The 26,874-nt window shown below is 34.4% G+C and overlaps 1 protein-coding gene across 1 annotated transcript; it reads left to right on the forward strand.

Annotated features, from left to right (window-relative positions):
* Nucleotides 1-1,533: 1,533 nt before the first annotated feature.
* On the forward strand, nt 1,534-26,751 carry LOC110454386 (the record flags this gene model as incomplete). The annotated part of the gene is made up of 13 exons (XM_021503858.1): nt 1,534-1,610; nt 12,381-12,512; nt 14,665-14,800; nt 15,007-15,153; nt 16,805-16,944; nt 18,673-18,831; nt 19,461-19,501; nt 19,705-19,821; nt 20,416-20,499; nt 21,070-21,210; nt 22,783-22,899; nt 25,789-25,802; nt 26,223-26,751. Coding segments are annotated over 13 exons (1,701 nt in total), but the record flags the coding sequence as incomplete, so codon positions are not given.
* Between the last annotated feature and the right edge of the window lie 123 nt (nt 26,752-26,874).

A 26,874-nucleotide genomic window follows, 5' to 3' on the forward strand; every position in this document is an offset into this window, starting at 1 on the left:
TCATCGTCTTTATAAAAAGAATTGCGGTTTTTTTTGTATTGTCACTATTATTGTCTATGCCAGGTATTAATTGTCAAAATCGTCTGAAATAGTTTGTTGAATTCAAAATAGGTCCGGTTCACGTATCGCCTAACATGGGAGAAAGGAACAGGTCCCTGCGGTGCTGGATGTTCTCTAGCAAGTTTGAACAAACTTGGAACAATACCACTGCCCTTAAGTATCCTCTCCTGGACATGTACATCTGGTTGTAATGGTAACAAGAAGCTGTACGGTGTTAATTACGTCACAACGTCTGTTGGGACGGGGCTGTCAAGCTGGGAGCAGGGCGAAGGAAGCTTCTCTTTTACTCCACCTTTAGCGAACGGAAAATACGAAATAACGTAAGTTATAGCTTTCTCACCACAGAGTGCAATAAAGGGTTTCGAAACACTTTAGACACCGATCATAAATTCTTTCTTACTTTTAGTATCACTGGTGATTCCTTAAGAGGCAAACTATCTATTCGAAGCAGAAAAAAAATGATTTCTTCACCTACATACGAAATCTTCACCTGCATACGAAATCTATGTATCCGTGTTTCTTCGTATTTCCTTGAGCAAGGGAAACACTGTACTCTGTATTGTATTATACCTTGGACAATTGTATGTTTGAGATAAGCTACTTGATTGAGAACTGGAGAGTATTTGTTTAAAAAAAGCTTCCCCCCTTAGCTTAGAATAAATAAAAGTGAAGGTTACAAACCTTTACGTAATTGTATTAGATGTGACAAGATTCAGATGCATGCGGGCGGTAAAGGTGCTGGAAGATTGTGTTCCAGAAGTAATTGAGAAGTAGCAGTGAAGAAAAGAGATTGCAATCAATTCCGGATCAATGAACATATTCTTTCTTCTTGATAATAATTATCAAAACAAAAAATTGATATATAAAGTATAAATGTATCATAGTTTTATATAAACTCCTATAGTTTTACATTTGTTTGATTGAGGTATATTATTGCATGACATATTACGCCACTTACAGTCCTGGTTACGTTAGATGCACCAAAACGTATACCTCTTGAACCTGAAGAAAATAAATCTGTTTAAATAACTTTCCATCCCACCACCATCAACCATGACGTCTAAAAACAAGTTTCAATAATGATAATACTTTTGTTTACGTAAAAAATCTACTCTACATCCAGGTGGTAAATATAAATTCCATATTCGTTTAAAAATCCACTTGTAATATTCAAGTGATCTAAAAGTGACGCATGGAGTCCCTATGTTTGTACCTACTTAAAAGTTACATCGCCCTGTAGTGTCCATCATAATGCCATTACGAAAAGTTATTACTTTCCTCTGTCCATTCCCAGATTAACAGCTAAGCTCCCCCTGACCTGCCAGAGACCAGCACAGGATTACAGTATTACTTATTAAGTTTGTTCTTTATCCCCTCAGTATAAAAAGGGTTCTTCCTGCGTCACCGCACCTGGGTAGAAACTATTCCCATGATCACTTTTGTAAATATAGTGTTTTGTTATCAATTTGATATTTACTCGTGGATAAGAGAACCGACAGCCCAATACCATTGTTACCTGGGTGCCACACAGGTAAACATCACCTGTTCGGGTATGATTGATTTTGTTTCTATTACAATATATATAACAGGTTGATTCATTGTACATCACAACATGGCTGTTATTTATTGCAGTGATTTTTTATGTCAATTAATATTCATAAACCTAGAGTCACATGAACTAGAAGGGCATTTGCACATAATTGAGATATGGTTAGAGTTATGCCTTGATATATCGATTTATTACATTTGGACATAATTGAGATATGGTTAGAATTATGCCTTGAAATATCGATTTATTACATTTGGACATAATTGAGATATGGTTAGAATTATGCCTTGATATATCGATTTATTAGATTTGGACATAATTGAGATATGGTTAAAGTTATGCCTTGATGTATGGATTTATTACATTTGGACATAATTGAGATATGGTTAGAGTTATGCCTTGAAATATCGATTTATTACATTTGGACATAATTGAGATATGGTTAGAATTATGCCTTGATATATCGATTTATTACATTTTGACATAATTGAGATATGGTTAGAGTTATGCCTTGATATATCGATTTATCACATTTGGACATAATTGAGATATAGTTAGAGTTATGCCTTGATATATCGATTTATTGCATTTGGACATAATTGAGATATGGTTAGAGTTATGCCGTGATATATCGATTTATTACATTTGAACATAATTGAGATATGGTTAGAGTTATGCCTTGATTTATCGATTTATTACATTTGGACATAATTGAGATATGGTTAGAGTTATGCCTTGAAATATCGATTTATTATATTATGACATAATTGAGATATGGTTAGAGTAATGCCTTGATATATCGATTTATTACATTTGAACATAATTGAGATATGGTTAAAGTTATGCCTTGATATATCGATTTATTACATTTTGACATAATTGAGATATGGTTAAAGTTATGCCTTGATGTATGGATTTATTACATTTGGATATAATTGAGATATGGTTAGAGTTATGCCTTGATATATCGATTTGTTACATTTGGACATAATTGAGATATGGTTAGAGTTATGCCTTGATATATCGATTTATTACATTTGAACATAATTGAGATATGGTTAGAGTTATGCCGTGATATATCGATTTATTACATTTTGACATAATTGAGATATGGTTAGAGTTATGCCTTGATGTTACGATTTATTACATTTTGACATAATTGAAATATGGTTAGATTTATGCCTTGATGTATCGATTTATTACATTTTGACATAATCTAGATATGGTTAGAGTTATGCCTTGATATATCGATTTATTACATTTGGACATAATTGAGATATGATTAGAGTTATGCCTTGATATATCAATGTATTACATTTGGACATAATTGAGATATGGTTAGAGTTATGCCTTGATATATCGATTTATTACATTTTGACATAATTGAAATATGGTTAGATTTATGCCTTGATATATCGATTTATTACATTTTGACATAATTGAGATATGGTTAGAATAATGCCTTGATATATCGATTTATTACATTTGGACATAATTGAGATATGGTTAGAGTTATGCCTTGATATATCGATTTTTTACATTTTTACCAGAGAAATATCAGAAATTCTTAATGTGATAAAATCTAATATCTTGAATGCATCGTGTGATAAAAACTAATATCTTGAATGCATCGTCTGATAAAAACTCATATCTTGAATGCATCGTGTGATAAAAACTAACATCTTGAATGCATTGAAGATATAAGAAATTATATATCTTCACCAGAGATGATTTAAGGTCCAGTGTCGATGAAATAGAACCAAACAGTATTTTCTTTTTACCGATGCAGATTTTCTATTCCGTTGCACATGAAGCAACGATAGAATAAGTGTTTTTTTTACATCCATGGTACATACATCAAGTTATTGGAGGAGAGCCCGGATGTACAGGTGAGCGGACGTGTTTTTCAATCGCTCCGTTAAGCTCATCGATATACGTCTTTATATATATCGGGTACTATTTTTCAAGAAGATCAAGACTTTCACAATTCAAAAAGGAACTTCCATTTGAAAGGACATTGAAGATAAAATGTGTGTTTTACCGGAAAACAGCATGTAAAACGCTAAGGAATGTGCCATTGTTCAAAATCGTGAGTACTGTTCATACATGTACTACGGCAGTAAATGTACGTCTGACTGTTATTCACGTATATTCTGTACATATAGAAGACTTGTGTAAACTGTACTGTGTACTTAGTGTAGACTTTGGGTTACCCCCTTACAGTTGCGTACGTAAAACGTCCAACCAACAAAGTAAAGATGAGTGTCGAAAACAACGCCACCAGTCACACAACTATTGACGAGGGTTTCGAGGTGGTTAAACCGAAAAATAAAAAGACTCCGACGACGACAAAAGCTCCAACCACAAGAAAATCTACAAAACAACCAGTCATTGACTTTTCACAATCAAATAAAAGAGCATCCTTGTCGGGAACTACACAAGAGTTGGGGGGAAAGCTGGACCGCGTGTGTTCTTTTTTGAAAGATATAGTTACGGCCGAGATGTTGGATACTAAACTAGATTGTATCAAGCTGGAAATCATGTGCCAGAACAAAGAAATGTTTCAGAAACTAGAGACCAGGATAACTTCACTAGAACACGAAAATCGCATATTGAAAAATAGAGTGGGAGAGCCAGAGGAGAAAGTCGATGAAATCGAGCAAAACGTAGGTACGGAGCCCGAAACCAACAGAGACTTGGAAATAAGATATAATGACCTCGAACAGCAAGGTAGAAAAAATAGCATCCGAATTTACGGACTTAAAGATGATGGGGCCAAGGAAACTACAGAGGAGTGTATAGACAAAGTTGTAAAACTGATCAAAAACAAACTTAACCTAGCCACTTTTAACGAGGCTGAAATAGATGTAGCCCATAGACTTGGTAAACCTATTTCGGGGAAAAATCGTAGTGTGATTTGTAAATTTGTGCATAGGAGGAAAAAGACTGAAATAGTCACAAAACGACGTGCTCTTAAAGGAAGTGGTATTGTGATAGTGGAGGACATGACCCAAATGAATCGTACATTGTTGAATGATGTTAAAAGTGTCGAAGGAGTGACCAATTCGTGGTGTTCGGACGGCAAATTGTTCGCGATGCTTTCCAATGACAAAATTGTGCGAATCGATCATTATACAATCTTCGAAAATCTGAAAAATGACAGCAAAAAGCACAAGAAATCTGCTTGAAATGACTATACTATTCAGAGACACAGCGTCTCTTCCTACATGACTTTTTTTGTATACATATACATAAATACTGTTGTAATATGCATACCTTAATACTGAAATTGGTGAAATTCTTCGATTGCTCATACAAATCATTTAGCAAAACTATTTTAGCAATGTAAAAGTGAGTAATGATTACAATCCGGAAATTTAACCCATCCCCGACTACCTTATTTATGTCTATATTATATAGTAAAATATAACTTCCGGTTAAGGTACGGAGCTTTGAAAATGCAATATTGATTTTAAGAAGAGTTATGTGTTATGTGAGTATTTTATTGTCGTATTGAAATCAAATGTAATCTTTGTTATTAAGATCGTTGATGCAATTTATATAGCCAAAATGTTTTCATAGCGAAAGGTCGATTAATATCATCCGGAATTTTAGTCCATATACGGCTACTTTTTATATTGGATGTATTGACTTCCGGTAAGGCCGGACCATGTGTCTTCGCTGATGATAAACACAGACAGGCAAAGAAAGGCGATGCTGAATTTGGTACAAATCTTAAGCGTTTTCTAGAGTCGTCTAAATAACATGTATTTGCACTGCAATAACAATAGTTTGTAAAACAGGGCGTCATAGACGTCTTTTGTTGGGTTTATTTTTGGAAGATTTAAATAAGTTACCTCCCCTACCAGTGTCAAATCTACAGTATGCATGAATATATTGGCATTTTAAGAATACTGTATATGATTTGTCAGTCATGTTATTTTAAATTAAAACGTAGAATTTACTTAATGGACATACTTTAGACATGAGCCGATGTGGCATATTCGTATTCAGTGTACAAATTTTACGAAGAAAAACCCAATCAGCTCGTAAACAGGAATTCTTTTTACTACCATATATTGACTAAGAAAATATACATTTAAATATTCATACTAGTATGACATCTTGAATATTACAAAGACTATAAGTAAAATGGATCATTTTAAAATATATAGCTGGGGGCTGTCTTTTTTTTTCTCTCTCCAAGATGTCATGAGTGACAGATATTGGACCAATAAATGTATTAAGATTTATGATGCAATATATGATAAAATTATGTCTCATCCATATTTCGACTTATTATAAAGTGTGCAGATAAGCACATTTATGAGTGGACATTGGGTTAAAAGTAACTGATATGGGCTGTACATAGCACAAATAAAGGTGAACCAGGCGATTTGGCCTGATCAATTTTTTTATATATATAAAAGTAAATTTAGTACTACATATCTTTCTGGGAGACAAGTTCAACACTGTATCATTATGTCACCCAATATGTATACAAACCTGTGCGTTATCTTTTTCTTTGTATATTTATTTTGTTTTTATCATGGATGTTCATATACGTTACAGTAAAAAAAAATACATCTCTGCCATCATCTTTACTTTGGAAATTGATATTATCATGGTAAACAATATTAATGTATGTTGAAATAAATATTAAAAGAAGACATGTCCTCTAGCTGTTAGTGACATGGATCATGTCCTATGACTTATGGTATAAGTTTAGACATTTAGAGAGCTTCAGGAGTATATGTTGGTAGTCTTCTCCCATGTTTTGAGCTTATCTTTTTAATGTTATTGTGAATATAAAATAAAGAGTCATTAGTATAAGCATATACTAAATGCTCTGGTACATGAGCCCTCGAGTAACACTTATGAAGTGCCATTATCAATATTATTTATTTTTTTTGCAATATATATATAAATCAATTTTAGTACTGCATATCATTCTGGGAAGTTTGTTGAAAATGCACACCAGAATCATTATATCATCAACTATGTATATACAAACTTGTACAGTCCTTTTTCTTTGAACTTTTCTATTGTTTTTGCCATGTATGTAAATATGTATCTACAAAGGGTTGTCTCCCCTAAAAATGTTACTCTTAATTTTAATTACTCTACAAGAGTGTGTTGGCATGTAGAAAACAAATACTAAAATAAGACATGTCTACTTTTAGTGACATATCTTGTTTTTCCGTATATATATATTTATATTTACACAACAGGAAACTTTAAAAACTGGGTTTTATGTATATGCTCAGCAATGAAACTAGTATCATCGTAAATCATAGTAGGTTGTACAATGTATATAGCTCTAAAGTGTACCAGTTCCTACTCAGTGACTTTTTGCACTGTTTATTTACATGTATGGCTATGTGTTCAGAATATTTGTTTGTATTATTGTTTCTCCTTACAATTATTTTTGTAGTTAAACTTTATTACATAAAGATAGGGTCAGACCTTAATGAAAGACAGCAATACTGTAGCATTTGTCACTTTGCTGTATTACTTATCCTCCTTACTTAGTTATGAATAAATAGGATATAAATATGTAATGGAAAACTTGATTTCAATTTTCAATACTGATCAAGGTTCAACATAACACTGAACAATGGCATATTTTATTTCTTTTTGTTTACATTCTTATTTTTTTCTATCATTATGGAAAATACATCTTTCTCTCTCCTTATTTCTTTCTATCTATTTTCATCTCTCTCTTTGACCTGTTCTTTATTTCTGTATCTTTTTTCTAGAGATTTCTTTACCGACAAAGTATTTTTATTACGACAATCAACAAGTGACCCTGGTAACAGCCTAAAATTTATGACAATAGAGTACCAAGATATATATATATAGTATAATAGAATAATCTTTTAATGTCAGAAAACCTAACAATTGCTTCTGTTAATTGCCAGGGCCTTGGAGATTTTAAGAAAAGAAAGGATGTCTTTGCATACATTAGAGAAAAAAAATATAATATATACTGTCTGCAAGATACTCACTTCACATCAGAGCTAGAAAATAGAATAAGAACAGAATGGGGATATGACTGTATTTTTAGTAATCATAGATCAAATTCAAGAGGGGTAGCAATTTTGTTCAATAATAATTTTTCTTACACTATTCATCATACTACATGTGACCCAAATGGTAATTTTATTGTCTTAGACTTAACGATACAAGAAAACAGACTTACTCTGATAACTTGTTATGGTCCAAATACTGATATTCCAAGTTTTTATTCAGAAATAGAAGAAATATTATTAAATTATAACAATGATAAGAATATTCTTTGTGGGGACTTTAATTTGGTTTTAAATCCATTGATAGACACTAGTAATTATAAACATATAAACAATCCAAATGCAAGAGATAAGTTATCTGATATAATAAATGAATGTGATCTAGTTGACTCTTATAGGGAATTTCACCCAGATACAAAAAGATTTACATGGAGACGGAAAAATCCTACAAAACATGCTCGCCTTGATTTTTTTTTAACCTCAAGAAATGTTTTGTCAAATATTATTAATTGTACAATTGAATCCAGCTATAAATCAGACCACTCCATGATAACATTAACATTAAAATTTCAAGAGTTTAAAAGAGGTAAAAGTCTATGGAAATTCAACAATACTCTATTGAGCGATATAGATTATGTTAAAACAGTGCAGAAAGTAATTAAAGATGTAAAGAATCAGTATGCAGTTCCGATTTATGATGTAAATAATCTTGATAATATAAATGAAAATGAAATACAATTTATTATTGATGACCAGTTATTCTTAGAAACTTTACTTATGGAAATTAGAGGGAAAACTATTTCTTATGCATCTTATAAAAAAAAGAAAACTTCTAAAGTAGAAAAAGATTTGATTAACAAAATTCAGAACTTAGAAGAAAGGGAGGGAATTTCAAATAATGATGATATCCACAAATACAAAAAAGAGCTAGAGGGTATTAGAGATAAAAACTTGATGGGAAATATGTTCAGATCAAAGGTAAAATGGATAGAAGAAGGGGAAAAACCATCAAAATATTTTTGTAGTTTAGAAAAAAGAAATTTTACAGAAAAAATAATACCAAGGATAGAAACAGAGGTGGCAACTATTACAAAACAGGAGGAGATTTTAGAAGAAACCCGAAAATACTATGATAGACTATACAAAAATAATGATAAACCCTCTAACTACTCATGGTTTGATGATGATATTTCACTTAATGATGTCCCTAAACTCTCATTAGAAGAAAAAATTATTTTAGAAGGTAGGATTGATTACTATGAAGCAACACATGTATTAAAGAATATGAAAAATGATAAAAGTCCCGGGTCAGATGGTTTTACTGTAGAATTTTTTAATTTTTTTGGGAAAAATCTAAATCCTTTTATTATTCGATCAATAAACCGTGGGTATAAAACTGGGGAACTTTCTATTACTCAAAAACAGGGAATCATTATTTGTATACCAAAAGGAGATAAGCCCCGTCAGTTTTTAAAAAATTGGAGACCAATTTCTCTTTTAAATGTTGTCTATAAAATAGCGTCGGGATGTATTGCAGAAAGACTTAAATCAGTTCTAGATAAACTTATACATAGTGACCAAACAGGTTTTATTCCGGGAAGATATATAGCTGACAATACTAGATTAATTTATGATGTAATGGATTATACAGAGGAACAAGACATACCAGGCATGTTACTTTTAATTGACTTCGAAAAGGCTTTTGATTCTGTATCATGGTCATTTATAAATCAAGTTTTAGAATTTTTTAATTTTGGTGAGTCAATTAAGCAGTGGATAAAAACATTTACAAATAATATTTCTTCTTTAGTGAACCAAGGTGGAAACCTATCTAAACCCATAAAATTAGGAAGAGGTTGCCGACAAGGAGACCCGTTATCACCATATATCTTCCTTCTCTGTGCAGAAATATTAGCAATAAAATTAAGAATAAATAAACATATAACAGGCATCAAAATCAACACTACAGAACATCTGATATCACAATTCGCTGACGACACTTCTCTTATTCTAGATGGCACTGCAATATCACTTAGACATGCTATAAAAGAGCTTAATTATTTCTGGGAAATATCGGGACTTAAATTAAATTACACAAAAACACAAGTAATATGGATAGGGAGTAAAAAGTATAGTACAGAAAAATTAGTCAATAATCTTGCTCTATCATGGGGTTCAACACATTTTAATCTGTTAGGTATTCACTTTGATGTGGACCTTACTAAAATAGTTCAACTCAATTTCAAAGAAAAAATTACGAAATTAAAATCATTAATTAAACAGTGGAATAGACGATATATAACTCCAATAGGCAGGATTACTGTAATAAAATCTCTACTTTTACCAATACTAACACATTTATTCATAGGACTACCTTCTCCTAACCAAAATATTATGATAGAAATTCAAAAGTTGTTTTATGAATACCTTTGGGGAAGTCCAATAGCTAAAGTAAAAGGAGATGTCATGGTCAAACAGTATGAAGAAGGTGGTTTGAAAATGATTAATATCAAACATTTTGAAATGGCTCTAAAATCAACATGGATAAGAAATATTTGTATTAAGACGTCAAATTGGCAAACCATACTGTTTGAAAAAATAAACAAGAAAAAAATGTTAACTTTAGGAAATAAATATATTGATTATGTTATCAAAAATATACTTCATAACAAATTTTGGATTGATGTTCTTCATGCATGGAATACATTAAGGGGAAACATTGATATATCTCAGTCAGATCAAGTATTATCTTTACCTATTTGGTATAATGACTTAATCAAAATAGGCAATAATACTGTATATTATAAGCGATGGTTTGATAAAGGTGTGTTTTTCATAAATGATCTAATTAAGGAAGATGGCAGTTTCCTTCAACATAATGAATTTAATGATATTTTTAATTTAAATACTAACTTTATTGATTATAATGGTCTCATGTTTGCAATAAGAAAATTAGGCTGGACTTTTGAAAAAAAACTTACACTACCATTGATACCACTGTATATTAATATAATTATCAAACATAAAAAAGGTACAAAGGATATGTATAATGTGCTGAACAAAAATAGTGTAGTGCCCACAGGTCAAATAAAGTGGAATAATGTATTTGGAAATATACCAAGTGAGGATTGGAAGAAAATATACAAACTACCTTTTGACACTAATACAAATTCGAAATTACAATGGCTGCAATTTAGAATTAATCATCACATTTTAGTTACAAACTCCTTTTTGAAAAAGATTAATTTGGTCCAGTCTGATATGTGTAATTTTTGCTTCATAGAAAAAGAAACTATTCAGCACGTACTATAGGAATGTAATACAGTCCAACATGTTATACTTGCTTTCCAAATATGGATCCAAACTACTTGTAATGTGACTTTTAATATATGTAAAAAAGATTTTATTTTTGGGAAAATAACACAAAATCAAAATCAGAATAACAGGGCAGAAAATGTCATAATTCTTAATATGAAACACTACATATATTGTCAAAAGTGTTTTTGCAAAGAGCTTTACCTACCTACTCTAATCAGTAAATTAAAAACAGCATACTCTATCGAAAGATACATAGCAAAAAAATATGACAGGGAAGCATCTTTTATCAAAGATTTCAGCACCTTTCATATAGTTTTTAGATAATTAGATATATATATATATATAGATACATACATATACCAATCTATTTTTTTACTCTCCTCTTTTAGCAAGTTTTGTATTTCTTCCTTTTTTTTCATTTGCTGATATATTTACAATAAGCACCCTTTCATGAATAATTATTGCTTTCGTCGGGAATCTCTCTTCCTCTCTTCTTGTTCTTTTGTCTCTCTTATTCCTGTCCCTCTTTTCTGGATAAATTTCTACTTTTTAACCAAACTATNAAAAAAAAAAAAAAAAAAAAAAAAAAAAAAAAAAAAAAAAGTTATTGATATACATACGTAATTGATAATATTTTTTATAAGCAAAACCTACAACAATATAGTAGAAAAAAAGAGAATTTGTGTTAAGTAGCCTATTGAAAATAGCGCATTGTTGTCAAGCTTGACTCCCTAGAGCCTGGCGTCAACTATTACGCTACTAATTCCCGCCCTTTTTATTCAGCAATATTTTCGTCGTTTGAACTTTAAAAGATGTAATGAATAGAAAAATTAATGGTTTTCCCATTAAATGCCTTATATATTTTACGAGTACTGCAAAATAAACACGACTGAAAAGATCTATACATTCTGCTATGTTAAATCCATATGATATTAAATGCGATAACGTCAAATATCCTCCATGATGTATTTCGGAGAATTACAGTAAATCATATAACAGTTTAAATCTAAATTTCCGATTTCATTTTTGGTCCAGCAGAATATATACTATAATAATTTGAACCGTTTTTGTCTCAGTATTATTTTCAGTATTTGTGTTATTTTTTCTAGACTTTTGATGCTTTTATTTGTGCAAACAACCATAAAATATTCTTAACGTTTTCAGACTTCAATATCATACGAATAAAACTCAAATGAGATTATTGCCTAGACTCATTTTGATGTTATTTAAATAGAAATTTGATATTAACATCAAAATTAAATAGCCATATTTGAAGAAGGAAACATTGAGGTGGCAATGTTTAGCGAGTTCCCAGATATGAACGAATGTCCTAAGGAATGCAATGTAAAAATTAGCCTTCAGTACGAAAATTCCAATCCCGAACTTTGACGTTTTATACATGTTTTGGGTGTAACTATTGGCAGGTTGAAACCCTTACGATGGTCGACTGTAGCTAATGGCCCCGGACAGCTGCGAACGACCTTGGACCTGAGATTACGTAGCGATACTAATCTTCCTAACGCCAGTCCGATAGCGGCTGTGCAGCCCACCATAGGGTAATTCCACTTATACAAAGGAAAGTCAACTAAACTTCCAAATAAATAATAACTGTTTATGAGGAATAATTTTAATTTTCAAAAGGATGGGTGGCCTCGTTAATTCTACAGTGGGCCATAACCGATAAGCATTATGTTTTGCAGAAATAATGTCCAGGGTAAGGTCATCATGACATGGTGTTTCGCTTTAGAACCAATCGGTCCCTGCAAAGAAAAAGATGATGGGTTGAAGTTAGAGAGGGGGCAAAATATGGTATATTGTTAAGGTTTATTACAGGCTTACTTGAGTTAAGTCAATGTATTGATACTGTAGTTACAACTATATGTATTCTATTTGTGAAAATACGTTTTGTAACCCACATGTTAAAAGTAGGTCACTGCTGCCTTGTTCATGAAGACAAAAACAAGATGTTTTACTTTTTCGACACAATTAAACCTATTTGTGTTGTCTGTATCACATTTTCCCCAATATTTATGTTCCGGTACATCACATTAGACACAGACAAGCATTACAATCAGGGGTTTGATTAGTTAAAGTAATATGACCCGACAGTGAAGTAGGTCATAGCTGGACACCATAATCTTCTTAGCATTGACAGAGTCAAACCAACTCACAGTACCGCAGGTTCAATTGCTGTCACTTTCGGATTGTGACCAACTGTCTACAACCAAGGATTCCTGTACAGAGTCAATGTACTTTGTTGCCTGCTTGAGCTGCGCATCGTCAGATTGGTTGCGTTCAAATGACAGATACCATAACACGGAAGCGCAATGTGCGTACAACACTATCTAATAAATGCCATTGTGATGTCTAATTACTCAAAATTTGTCATCTTGGGGAATCCCAATGACTGGTTTCGTCCAGTTTTCCCCCCAGACATACATTAGGGCTACTGGCAAGAGCGAGAATTGTCTCAGCAACAAAACCATCGTTTGGAGAGTCAGAGGCAAGTGGGGGTTCTATTTCTGGCTTCTGATCTGTTTAAGAAGCACTGTTTCCATTAACAAATTTGTAATATTTACTCCTTCATGTTTTTCAGACTCTATTTCCGGATACAAGTTTGGAATTAATGTGTTCCTTCAGATACAATAATGCTTCATTCTTTAATAAAACACTGAAAGAAACCTTGTTTTGCCTAGCAGCAGGCGGACTCTGTAAATCTTAGCATCACTACCATACAAAAGAAATGTTTTATACAATATCAACATACAGATTAAATAACTAATTTTGTAATAAGATACTTCCTTGCGCTCAAAACATATAGTGACAGTTTAACAAGTTAGATATCTTAACAGTGGTAAAGAATTTCCGAAATCCAAGTTACTCATGTGTCTGTATTATATAGTGAGATAAGATGCAGGCTGCAAGCTGTAAATAGATTTTGCGAAATGTGCGCTGATGTGACTTAAACTGATCAACTCCCTGATTATAATGCTTGTATGAGTCGATATGATGTACCGAAACATTACTGGCGGGGAAGATGTAATACAGATATAAAACAACTAGGTTTCAATTGTGTCGGAAAAAAAGTGAAAATATTTGTTTTGTGTCATTTTGAACTAGGCAGCAGTGATATACTTTTTCAATGTTACAAAAAGTATTTTATCAAATAGAATATATATCAATATATATTGAAAATCTGTGATTCAGTTTGTCTGTAATTACCTTAACAATATACTATATTTTGCCCCCTCTCTAACTTCAACCCCCTCATTTTCTATGCAGGGACCGATTGGTTCTAAAACCAAACACCAATTCATGAAGACGTAGCTCTAGACTTTATTTCCGCAAAAAAATAATGCTTTTGGGTTACGACCCACTGAAGCATTAACGTGGCCAGCTTTTCGGTTACGGCCCAATGAAGCATTAAAGTGGCCACTCATCCTTTATTTCATAACTATTGCGATGAGTTTTATTTTTACCAGATGATGGCGATCTTAACTTTTTCTTTAAACAATTCTCTGAAGGAAAAATACCGTGGCTGCTCGGACATATATCTTGTTTTGTGAAATTCAGCTTTGATTTGCTTATAATTTAAATAAACAGAGTACACTTAAAATGAATCCAAACAATTACTCAACTTTTATTTTGTTATGTTCAAGTTTAAAGATCTTATTAACTTGCTGTTTATCTCAAATACATATTTTTCAGAATACAATCTGGATGCGAGAAGACCATATCACTTCCAATCATAGATCCAGATGCTGACACAATCAAGTGCCGGTTAGCTGGTCCGACTGATTGTGGTATAGCTTGTACAACAATCACAGGCATCAAGATAGACAAAGTTAGAAACTTTACAGCAATTATTTTTTTTTTTGTTCAAACTATTATTCCAGAGAACTAAGGTATACCTGAGGCTACCAAAAATATTATCGAAAACGACGGATTTGCATGCCTTCACATGCTGTACTTCGTTATTTATATCAGTTACCAATCAATAAACTACGTTGACATTTTTTGGAAACTATTTTTTTTTTTTATTTCTGAAAGGACAAATGCACAGTGACCATTCCGGGTACGTTGAAAAGTGGCGAGTACCGCCTTACTGCTGTGGTTGAGGACTTCCCACGCAGCGTCATACAACTAGGGGGCGCGACCAGTAACCTCAACCAGCCACTTAGCACTGTACCGCTCCAGGTAAGCAGGCTATATTTTTAATGGATCATATTCGTTTTGTTGACAAATAAATACGTAAACATTTTAATTCAATGCCGATAGGTCCCTGATACATTTGGTTATGAAATATTAATATTATCATCACCATGATCAGTTGATTTATAATATGCCTCATAATCCCGCCCAAAGTATAAGCTTAAAGCGCTCATACGTCTGTAGCTGGATGACCGAATTACTCGGTAGTGAAGCGGACTTAACACCACTCAATCAATCAATTAATAATACGGTTTCCTAGTGCTGTAGGAAGTGTGTATTTAGAAAAGGGGGATGGGGTTACGATTTAACTTGTTTTAATGTATACAGTCAATAAACGTTCGCAGAAAATAGCATGACGGGTGATTCTGGGTACATATGTATAAGCTTTGCGACAGAAGGACATCATGTGATCATGTGATCTCCATAACTTTTCCTGTTGCCTTAACATGTTTGAAGCTAGTTCATCAGTAGTACTACTGTTAAGTTCAAGACTTCTGCGATACTATACTTTTCCCAAAACGATTCAGGTCATTCAAATAATTAATATTTCAAAACTGACAGCTCGTTCAGTCAAGTCGTCAGTAAGCATTTTTCTAATTTATTTCTGCATTTATACAATGTATGCGATGAACCAATAAAATTTGCAGAGATGTCAGATCAGTAATATTTGATCAACTTTAATAACACCCCTGCAGGTGGGGGATCGGGAAAATAATACACCTGTTACCCACTGCAGAATTGGGGATTTGCTTTGGTGTTCTCTATTTGGGGACACAAAAGCGACCAAAATGAATCTGCTGCGCCCAATACAATATTTTGGATCTTTATCTTTCTTTCTACTTCTAACCACCTTTTATTTCCTAGCGCCTTGCTTGGCAACACCTCACTTTTGGCTGAAATGTTGAGTGTTCGCCAAGATTAGGAAGGCAGGCTCTGTTCCCAGGCCTGGACATACCAAAATCCTTAAAAGTGGTAGTTGTTATTTCCTGCTTAACGTTCAGCATTTAGGGGAATGGCAACAACTGTTTCACTCGTTGTCAGTATAATGTGACAAGGCGGAATGCTATGCCGGTTGCCTTCGGCATGGCATTTCAGTGAGATAGCACTATAAAGTCGGCATCAGATCCGCGCTATCACAAGGAGGCAAGAACACCAACATTCCCTGTCTTCTGCATACACACATGCAAGCACGCATACACTACACACATGGAGAGAGGTACGTCCTTAAATGACCTTAGCTGTAAATAGGACGTCTAACAAAATTAAACCAAAATAAATCACTAAAGGGTAAAAGTATAGAATTGTTGTTCAAAAGTTTCTTTTGAATAGTAGTTAGTTGATATTCTTGATAAATGTTAATAATACAGTTGCCTATTCAATATATCAGTTAACATATGTTAGCGAAAATTCCACTTACTGTAAATCAGTTATATTTGGAGAAATATATATTTTCGCATTTCTTTGCAAAATGTCTTTTGACATATTTCAACATTGCATAAATCAATGTAGCTGAGAATGCTAATCTACGGATTCGGTTTCCTTTTGGATGATTAAACACATCAAGTCAAAACCTGTCACATACCGAGATTTTAACAAATCGACTATAATCGATACTAACTTAACTGTCTTATTTTAGTTGACTGTTCACGTGATCCCGGTCAGTGCGGGGTGTGGCCCAGTGACGCCCGTCAGTACAGACACTGGTCCGACTGTTGTGTATCCTCCCCCTGGCTCTCCTACCGTGAATCTACACACGGTCCAAATCTCTTCTGCAAGGTGAGGGTCAAACGCATTATGTAACAAGTGCGCCAAAATCCTGGTCGTCAATCTGAATAACTTCGTTCAATTTAACCTTTAACAGCAATATGTCAATAAAGCTATATAAGCTGTATGAAAACCAATTATCATACCTGTTTACAAAACACATTAAAAACGCTGATGAAAAAACTTGAAGTGTAAAAATTAATAAAAAAAAACCTCAAAATCTACCAAATACCAAAAGTTCTGAACAAAATCCCGATTTGTTTCCATTTTGTTTGACATTATAGTCGGACATTTAAACGTTTGCCCTTTATACTCCTGAATAAGGTCAATGAACAACACATGTTATTACAGTTTAACCCTCATACACTTTAAGGCCGATACTTTGCGGTCCCCTGATCTCGCGTTTTTAGAACGTATTCAACGAATGATAGTATATACTAAGCTAATTTAAAAATATGTTTGTTTATATGCTATTAAAAAGTATACATATATATACTGAAAGGATAAAGAAAGGCACGGTTAACATTTGAGGTGATTTGATGTTTAGTTTATACAATGTTTTTATATAAGTATAAAAAATTATCTTTAACAAACAATTTACTAAAATTTCATTAGATTTTGACCGATAATTCATGGGAAATTGAAGCACATTTGACGGTTTCCTCCAATATCTCAAAGTGTAATCGACTTACTCATCAATATGTCGTATGTTCCCTTGCGCATATGTCACAGCCCTGATTCTCTTGTGCATGGAGTTCATCAGTGCATGTATCCGTCTCATGGGGATAGTATTCCACTCCTCCATCAAGGTAGTCCGTAGTTGGTCGAGAGAAGCGGGGTCATACTGATAGCACCTTACCCTACTATCAAGTTCTTCCCACAGATGTTCGATTAGGGACAAATCTGGAAGTACGGAGACCAGTCGAGTGGGTTAATGTTTTGGTTTGCGAGAAAGTCTTGACAAACTCTGGCTACAAGGGGCCGGGAATAATTAGGTGAAACTGTTGCACAAATGGAACTGCAACAGGGCAGAGGATTTCATCCCTTTATCTTACGGCGGTTAAATTCCCGGTTACCTCAATCAACGATGACTTTACCCCTGGAGATTTCCATCCCCGGACCATAACCGGGCTACCCCAAACCTTTCACTCTCAAGAACGCAAACGTCTGCGAAGCGTTCTCCACGACGTCGGTATACACAACGTCGATCGTCCGCACGAAAAAGAGTGAACCGGGACTCATCTTTGAAAAAGACGACGGACAAGAAATTCTATAGTGGAATCATTCTCATCGAACTGCCTAGCAACCTGTTGTTGCCTTTTACCTTACATTATCAATGCAATAGCCTGACCCTCTGAACTCCCGTCAGTCGTACCACGAGTACAAGAGATTCAAATTGACAGTAAGTAGTGACAAGCGATGTGTATACCTCAAGAGTATCAAATGGCCGTAACAGTACATAGTTGAGTAGCTTTAGACACCGGCATGAGTGCACATTGACAAAGATACCCGTATGAACGTTTTTCATAATTTGAGGCCAAGCAGTTAAATAATTGTTGCATATTTTGTTACCCTGCGTTTCTTTATCCTTTCAGTATATAATATATACTGAAGGATAAAGAAACGCAGGGTAACAAAATATATAAAATAAATAAATCTACATCGGAAACGTAATAAGGTGCAAAAGAAATATTATTATATGAAAGTAAAAAACTGTTTCTATTCTTGTTAATACCACAGCCATGCAGAAGCGATAATAAGCACGTCGGCTGGAGTGATCATCTCACAATCATCGGACTCGGGTCATCCCGGGAATATGCTTGTGAACACGAGATGGACACCAAACCTTGATCAGAACGGACCAGCGTTTACCTGTGTTTGGGCATTACAACAGGATGGGTACGATATTATTGTCATAAAGATACCATATTTCATCCAAGAAACCAGAACAGCATTTAAATTATCATTCATTTTGAATATATATTCACAATAGAAATATGAAGCTTATAACAATATAAAGTTGATATGAGAATTTCCCAATAAAAACTGCATATCATCTATCACGTGATTAACTTAAATGTGTATTTCTTGACTGTTGTCAAAAGGGGTAAGTATATACCAATAGACTACTTAAAAAATGCATCATGTTTAAAATGATCGCTGCTATGTTGTTCAAACGATGAAATGAAATCAACATCAAAGTCATATTTGTAAATTCTGAAAACTGTCGAAACTAACACCAATCCGATTTTGTATGGTACAAATAATGAAAATAACGGAACATTCGCAATGGTTAATTTTGATGGACAATTGCGATCGGGATATTGTCAATAATCATGATAATTACACCGGTTATTCATTTGATGGAAACACAATGTTGTTAACGCAGTATCGTTTTCTTATCTCATCCATTTTAGTATTTAGAACAAGCAAACGTATTTCAGAACAAAAAGATATTTTTCTTTTTATTCTCCTGATTCTTTGACTTTTGATTATGATATATGTTTTATTCTTTTCATTTTCTACAGAATAACATCCGAACAGCACTGCTTCACAACAAATGTTAGAGGTAATATTACGCTGAACGGATGGCTGCTTACCATCTCATACTGGAGGTTTCTGTTAAGAACCATGATTATGGTCATCAGTTACTGTTATTTTAGTTTCTTACTTACATTGGTGTTTTTTTATTGTTATAAAGCATTTGGTACGTTTTGTTGTTTAGTTGTAAAGCATGATATGTTATATGGGCTCTTGATGTTTAATCTTTAGACCAGGATGACTGTAAGGGAGGCAATACGTGTTTACATGGCGGCACGTGCATTGACCTTTATAAACGATTCACGTGTAAATGCCTCGGTGGATTCACATCAAACGACTGTTCTGTCCGTAAGTATATACTTATATCTCATTCAGTTCGTGTGAATGCTTAAGGAATAGAAATTAACATTATAATATGTGTCTTTTTGGACCACAGGTTTTGTTTAGTTCATTTAGGTTTTTTAATGACACAGATAAATTTTTATTATGTTCTTATACAATTTAAATCACTTAGTAAATATGAATCCATATCTTTAACAGGGTGCATTGTAATCTCGTGAGATATAGAATATGAAAAACAATACATCTCAAGTGTATTTTGAACCAAGTTATCAAAATAAAATGTTTCCAAAAGAATCCATTTGTTGCAATTAGTTATTTGTACAGTAAAACATTCCAATATAGCGGCCCGATGGGTTGGATAAAAGTCAATAAAAGGCATATACCTCAGAACTGTCGAATGTTTGTCCGTCTCAAAAAGTCAAACAAGAAATCTCTAAATCTTCCTATAATAAAAGTGAAATGATTACTTGATACTGCCTTTGCTGCTGCTATGTATTTTCTCTCAACTTTATGTTAATCCGTTTATTCCTGGTTTGTTGACACTTTTGATTTTAACAACCAGCATTTTGTCTTCAACTAACATTTATTATTTCTTGAAAGCTACTTCCTGTGTATCATCAAATCCCTGTATAAATGGAACTTGTGAGGGAAGGCATGGGCATCTGTTCTGCATTTGTGCACCAGGTAGGCAAATTACCCACATCCCCTTCTGTTTCTACATAAGTTGGTATGGTGCTGTGAAGTTCATTGTCAGTATACTGTAAAACCAAAGTTTATAAGTACACTAGCACGTGTATGCTGTACGTTCAGTATGTACATGTTGTGAAATGGACCAAATGGATATACATGTATGTTGTAGTTAGATATTCACTTCAGTTTGCTTACTGCATCAACAAATCAAACTTTAGGTTGTTGCTTCTTTCCGTCGTATTTTCAGTGATTGTTTTGTTTACTGTATAAAGAACAGCGTATGTGTTGACTTTAACATTTTTTTTGCCTTATATGCAAGTTACAATAGCTTTGATAAAAAGGAGAGTTTGAGTTATTGCGACTGGTTGTAAACAAGGCAGAAATGTAATCAAGCCTATTTTAAATATTCACGGTTTATATCCTAAGTTGAAGGTTCGTTACTCTCGGATGCGCAATAAAAAAGTGTTTTATATGTAAAAAGCTTCCTGTTATAAAAGCAAACGTTATCCACGTTAAAATATGTTGGAGGAAATGCTTTAGTCTAAGACCGGAATAACGTTGCAGGGTACACTGGACAAAGATGTGACGTTAGGGTGGATCACTGTACCTTATCCCCATGTTTACACGGTGGCACGTGCTCCGACAATGTCATAGGGTCCTTGTGTACCTGTACCGCTCAGTATACTGGAAGACGGTGTCAAACACGTAAGTTAACACACTGTATTACTTCGTATACCGGAAATCACTGTCGGATATCAAAACTTTAAATATTTCCACGAAATAGACTGCATAGTGTCGATCATGTGATTAATCTAGTTTTTCGGATTTTAACATTTTTTATCTGTGAAATATACGTTTTTATGGAGAATTTGGTTTGATGTTAAAACGTTTGTGACAACGAAATGCACCTTTCAAGGTGTCAATCTTATTTTCCGGGAAAAGACCAAATTTTCATATAGAGAAACTTTGTAACAAATCACATTTTTTTTTATAAATAGCATAAATATTTTCTCGTGAGTTGAAAGTGTTTATTTCAATTCGTGTTACGCACTTGTATCGTACAAAATATCAAAATATTCACCCCTTTCGTGATATATAGCTTAATTCATGAGAAAGACTGTTCTCGTGTGAATGTTTACACTGCCTAGATAGCCTGCATTAGATATTGTATAATATATACTGGAAGTCAGTTGTGCACGTGTACCACGGCTCGGTGTACTGTTACAGACGTTGGTGTGATGATCAGTATACCGAATTTCACTGAAAGTTTCACTGAAAAATAAACTACATTAATCATCCATGTGAAAATACGAAATCATCAACTATGTACCTATAATGTATGTCCTCTTTAAACCAAGCAAAGATACCATAGCTAGTTTGCTGTTACAACTGTTTAATACTTGATAATAATGAAGAAAACGGTGTGTTGTTAATGTCATTTATTAATGAAGTATCAATCAAATTCAATCCTGATCAATTATCACATTACATAAAGATGTACTCAATAAACTAAATGTTAACATTTTAACATATGGCTATAACAGCTAAAATGGGGTAACATATCTAGGAGACTTATGGGGGCCATCCCGGTAACAACCATAAATCCATAGACAAGCCTCGACTTTTCGAGGATAAATCCACAAAGAATCACTCACAATGTCTCTGTAGAAAACACCCGGGTCGATTTTCATGTTGGAAAGGATGGGTGCCAATTTGGGCCTACTTGTCGCTATCACCGAAAAGTTTCATTTTTTTGTAAATGTATATTTTAAGGTTATTACATCATGATATAACGTTAAATTAAGGTGAGCTTGGGGACCGTTCCGAGATATGAGGGGGTAAAGTGGGGGACAAAAATCACAGATGATTTCTTTTTGACAAAGTTACATGGGTTTATTTAAAAAGTGATTTCATACTTTTCATGTATTGTGTGACACTAAAGCTGCATATTATAAAAATGGAAGAAAAAAGGAGCAAATAGTTGATAAGTAGGTCAATGCGATGTTCTTATATATCGGCTTAATTATGTCAACAGTTCTTCCTTTTTGTGCCTAAATACATATTTATAGTATTTCATCTATTCAATGACTATTGTACAATGCATTGTTTGAATATTATATATGAAAAATTAAGTTCTATAACCAAAGATGACATCAAACGACATATTCGTTTACGAATTATAATTATTATATCATGATTATAAATAAATTAATGGTAGGGAAGATGAATCATAATCCAGGTCGTTAACAGACAAAACTGGCCTTCTCGTCCTATCAGGTATCCACACCCTGCTACATGCTACCGGCTCCTCTGTTACTGCAAGTTTGTTTTACAAAGCTACAGTGTCCTCGAATAGCCAGGGAGTTCAGGTCGTGGATTACGTCAAAGTGTCGGGTGAGTCCAAAACTTCTGTTTAACTGAAAAAAATAACACAATACTTCATAAAATACTACTCATCAATAGGCAAATTTTATATGTACGAAATATTTAGATTGGTACAAAATTCAATGTTAAACAATGACTTTTAGGTGAAAGGTCGTGCGAGGCAAGTTTTGTCCTTCCCCTGTACATCTGGCGGTTTTCTTTTGTTTCCGTTGCTTATCGGGTTCCGAAATTGATATTCTTCTCAAATTAAAATAGTTGAAGTCTTTATCTTTCCTTTCTGCTCTTTTTCTGTGATATTTATTCTTAAGCTTCTTCGTAATAACTATGTACCACTATTGGACAATCCGTTTTGTGTTTCATTATTTTAAGTTTGTATTTGTGTTATAGAGCTGCATTACACTTTTAAAACGGCTATTATAGAAATGAGATAAATATGTGTCCGAGTCCTCAATACTACATAGATATAACGTCGTTTTGTATCACCAAACATTTGGATAACAATTCTTGTTATCGCTATTGCTGAAAACGGATTGGCGGGATCTAATCTAATTCCGTATGTATGTTCCCCTTGGTCCTTAATTGTGCATGTATGTTTACTTTTGAGACTTGTCGGATTAATAAAATGGCTTACAGGCAACCATCTTGGATTTTGTCAGTGGAGGTTTGCTATCGCCATATCTCGGGAAGTACTAGAGGGATCGTTCTCAATAATATGTAAGTTCCCCTTGGTCCATAGTTGTGCATATTTACTTTTGAGACTGGTCGGATAAACAAAATGGGCGACTGGCAACCATCTTGGACATTGGCAGTTCAGGTTTGTTACCGCTATTTCTCGGGAAGTACTAGAGGGATCTCTTTCTCAACAATGACATTTAAGTTCCCTACGTCTGTAGTTTTGGATGTTTAGTTGTGAGATTGATCGGATAAGCAAAATGGTCGACAGGCAGCCTTCTTGTATTTTGAAAGTGAAGGTTAGTTATCCCTATTTTGTAAGAAGTACTAGAGGGATCTTTCTCAAATTTGATGTGTATGTCCCCCTTGGTCTGTAGCCGTGCAAGATTGGATAAACAAAATGGCTGACTGGTGACTATCTTGGTTTTGTCAGTTAAGGTCTGTTAATGCTATTTCTCACAAAGTAATGGATTGAATAAACACATGGTCGACAGGTGGCCATCTTGGCTTTTAAGAGTTTAATATTGTTACTGCTATTTATCAAAAAGTACTCGACAGATCTTTCTCGAATTTCATATGAAGATTTCCCTCGGTCCTTTGTTGCGCATGTTTAAGTTTGCGGTCTTTGTCATATTGCAATGCGTGGCTATATTTCTTACATTAATTACTGTACTAGTAAATATGTGAAACGACAGGCTCGCTTTTAAGGTTGTCTATTATGCACATCAGTATGAAGTTAAGATCAAACATTACCTCAATGTGCATTTACTGTTAACAAGGCTCAATCAAACAGCTCATAGGAAAAAGTGAAGATGGTACGATGTTGGACGCCAAGATCCCTCTTGTTTCATTTTATGTCACAGTTGGTTCACAATCCTAAAGCATGGTATCAAGGATAAATTCCTTATAGATTCCTCGTGTGCTGGGCAGTAATTAACTGTTTTACCAAGGTTTTCCGCCAGAGAGGCTTCCAACTACGCTGTTTAATTGTACACTCATCGTAATGACCTGATGTTCAACTATGAAATATAAGTGTCGACCACGATTAAAGCCTTTTCCACCAGTATTTTGATCATTTTGGCCTACATGCTTAATAGGATTTAACAAAACGAGTGTCAGACTCGCAATGCGGTATAAGAAATGATTACTGATTGATTAGTTTCGTTCTTTTTGTTAGCTCATCTGGTCCGAAGGACCATGGTGAGCTTATGCCATACCGCAGCGTCCGTCGTCTGTCCGTCCGTCCGTCGACTTTTCCTTTAAAATGCTACTAGTCATGAACGACTGAGCAGAATTTGCCCAAATTTGGTCAAAAGCATTCTTGGGGGAAGGGGAACAAATTCCCCTTTGGGGCTGAGGGGAGGGGCCCAATAGAGGAAATATAGCAAAATCTTTAAAATCCTTCNATTCTTTAAAATCCTTCTTCTGTAGGAATGAAAGGATTTGGTCCATATTTGGTGTGACGCATCCTAGGATAAAGGGGAAGTAATTTTGTATAAACAGTGAGTGTGTCCCCCCTGGGGCAGAAGGGAGGGGCCCAATAGGGGAAACATAGTAAATTCATCAAAATCCTTCTACTTCTGTAGGAATGACAGGGTTTTGTCCAAATTTGGTATGAAGCACGGTTGGGTGAAGGGGAACCAATTTTGTAACAGAGTGTCTGACCCCCCTGGAGGCAGAGAGGCGGGGCCCAATAGGGGAAATATAGGTAAAACCTTTAAAATCCTTCTTCTACAGTAGGAATTAAGGGATTTCATCCTAATTTAGTCTGGAGCATTCTTGGGCCAATGGGACTAAATTATATAAGCAGTGGGTGTGGTCTCCCAGGGGACAGAAGGGCTGGGCCAAATAGAGGTGAAACCTTTAAAATCCTTCTTCGACCATCGGGATTAAGGGATTTTATCCTAATTTAGTCTGGAGCATCCTTGGGTCAAGGGGACTCACTTTTGTATAATTGGTGCTTATGACCCCCCTAGGGGCATAGGGGTGGGGCTCTGTTTGAAGGTTGTTCTCGCTATATCTCAAGTACTGGATGGATCTTTCTGAAAATTCATATGTACTTACAGCACCTACCATGGATTGCTATATCTTTACTTCATACCAATTATTTTTTAACATATTCAGGTGAGTGATACAGGCCCTCTGGGCCTCTTGTTTTCGATATTATCATTTGCTAAAATAATATTATTTTTCTTCTAAGCATCGAATTTTTAATTTGCCTTGTAGATAATAGCAAACAGGTAAGTAGTTCTTTGTTTCACAGAGCATACAACTAGTGTGTTGTCCATGTCATTTAAGTATTGCCTGTCAGGACCGTCACTTCTGAACGACTCATAATAATGTTCGTTTATAGTGCCAAATGGGGTGGACAAACTTATATTTGCACATGTCAATTTTGCACCAATAAAGACATTAGAACCTTCGTGTTTATTCAATTTAAGCTTATGTTCTGTCTCATCTTTGTTAGCGTTATATCCTGGTCCCAAGATCAGCATTTTAAACATAAAATGCATGAAAAATAAAAGTTATGAAATAAGACAATCTCAAATGAATGGATATAAATTCTAAACTATGTAGAAAGTTATTGATGGCGAAACATTTTTTTTACCTGAGCGTTTTCTATATTAGTGTACTATAGTGTGATCAACTTCCCCACACAGAGCATCAACGTCGTCGTGGACAACGACGGTCCGTCTTTGTGGCCAATAGGTGTAGCCTTCGGGGGTCTCCTGCTCACTGCATTAGCCGGTTGTGGAGTGTGGTGGTGCTGTATCGACAAGCGAGGCAAGAACAAGGGAGTTATCGAACCAACTAAACAGTGGGCACGCCGGTCCGCCGAACTCCAAAACCGCACTTCAAGGTCTCCTGTGCATGAAAGCGCGCCACAGAAGACCGGGAATAATGTGACACAAATGGAAACAAACACCGGAACGCAAGTGACGGGAGGGTCGCCACGGATACTCAATATATATCAGTCTTCAGCCAACGACCCTCACCTACACAAGTGTGGTACCAAGTCACGTGGGGACGTATACCACAACAATACTTTCTGGTGATCTGTCACGGACTGGATGGGATGCAAGTATATCCTCGTGCCGCCTTTTTGTACACGAATGTATATAATCGATTTATTTAAGCATTGAACTGTTTTTGTATGGTATTTATGATCTATTTGAATGACACAGCTTTGCAAGCAAACAAATCATAATGCGCGCGTTGTAATAAAAGTGTTTTTTTATTTCATTTTTTATTTTGCACATAAATTTACAATGACATTGTCAAATCTCACAATGCCCAGCGATATTTCAGCAG

The sequence above is a fragment of the Mizuhopecten yessoensis genome, unplaced genomic scaffold, assembly GCF_002113885.1.
Source record: "Mizuhopecten yessoensis strain PY_sf001 unplaced genomic scaffold, ASM211388v2 scaffold7823, whole genome shotgun sequence".
Taxonomy (NCBI): Eukaryota; Metazoa; Mollusca; class Bivalvia; order Pectinida; family Pectinidae; genus Mizuhopecten; species Mizuhopecten yessoensis.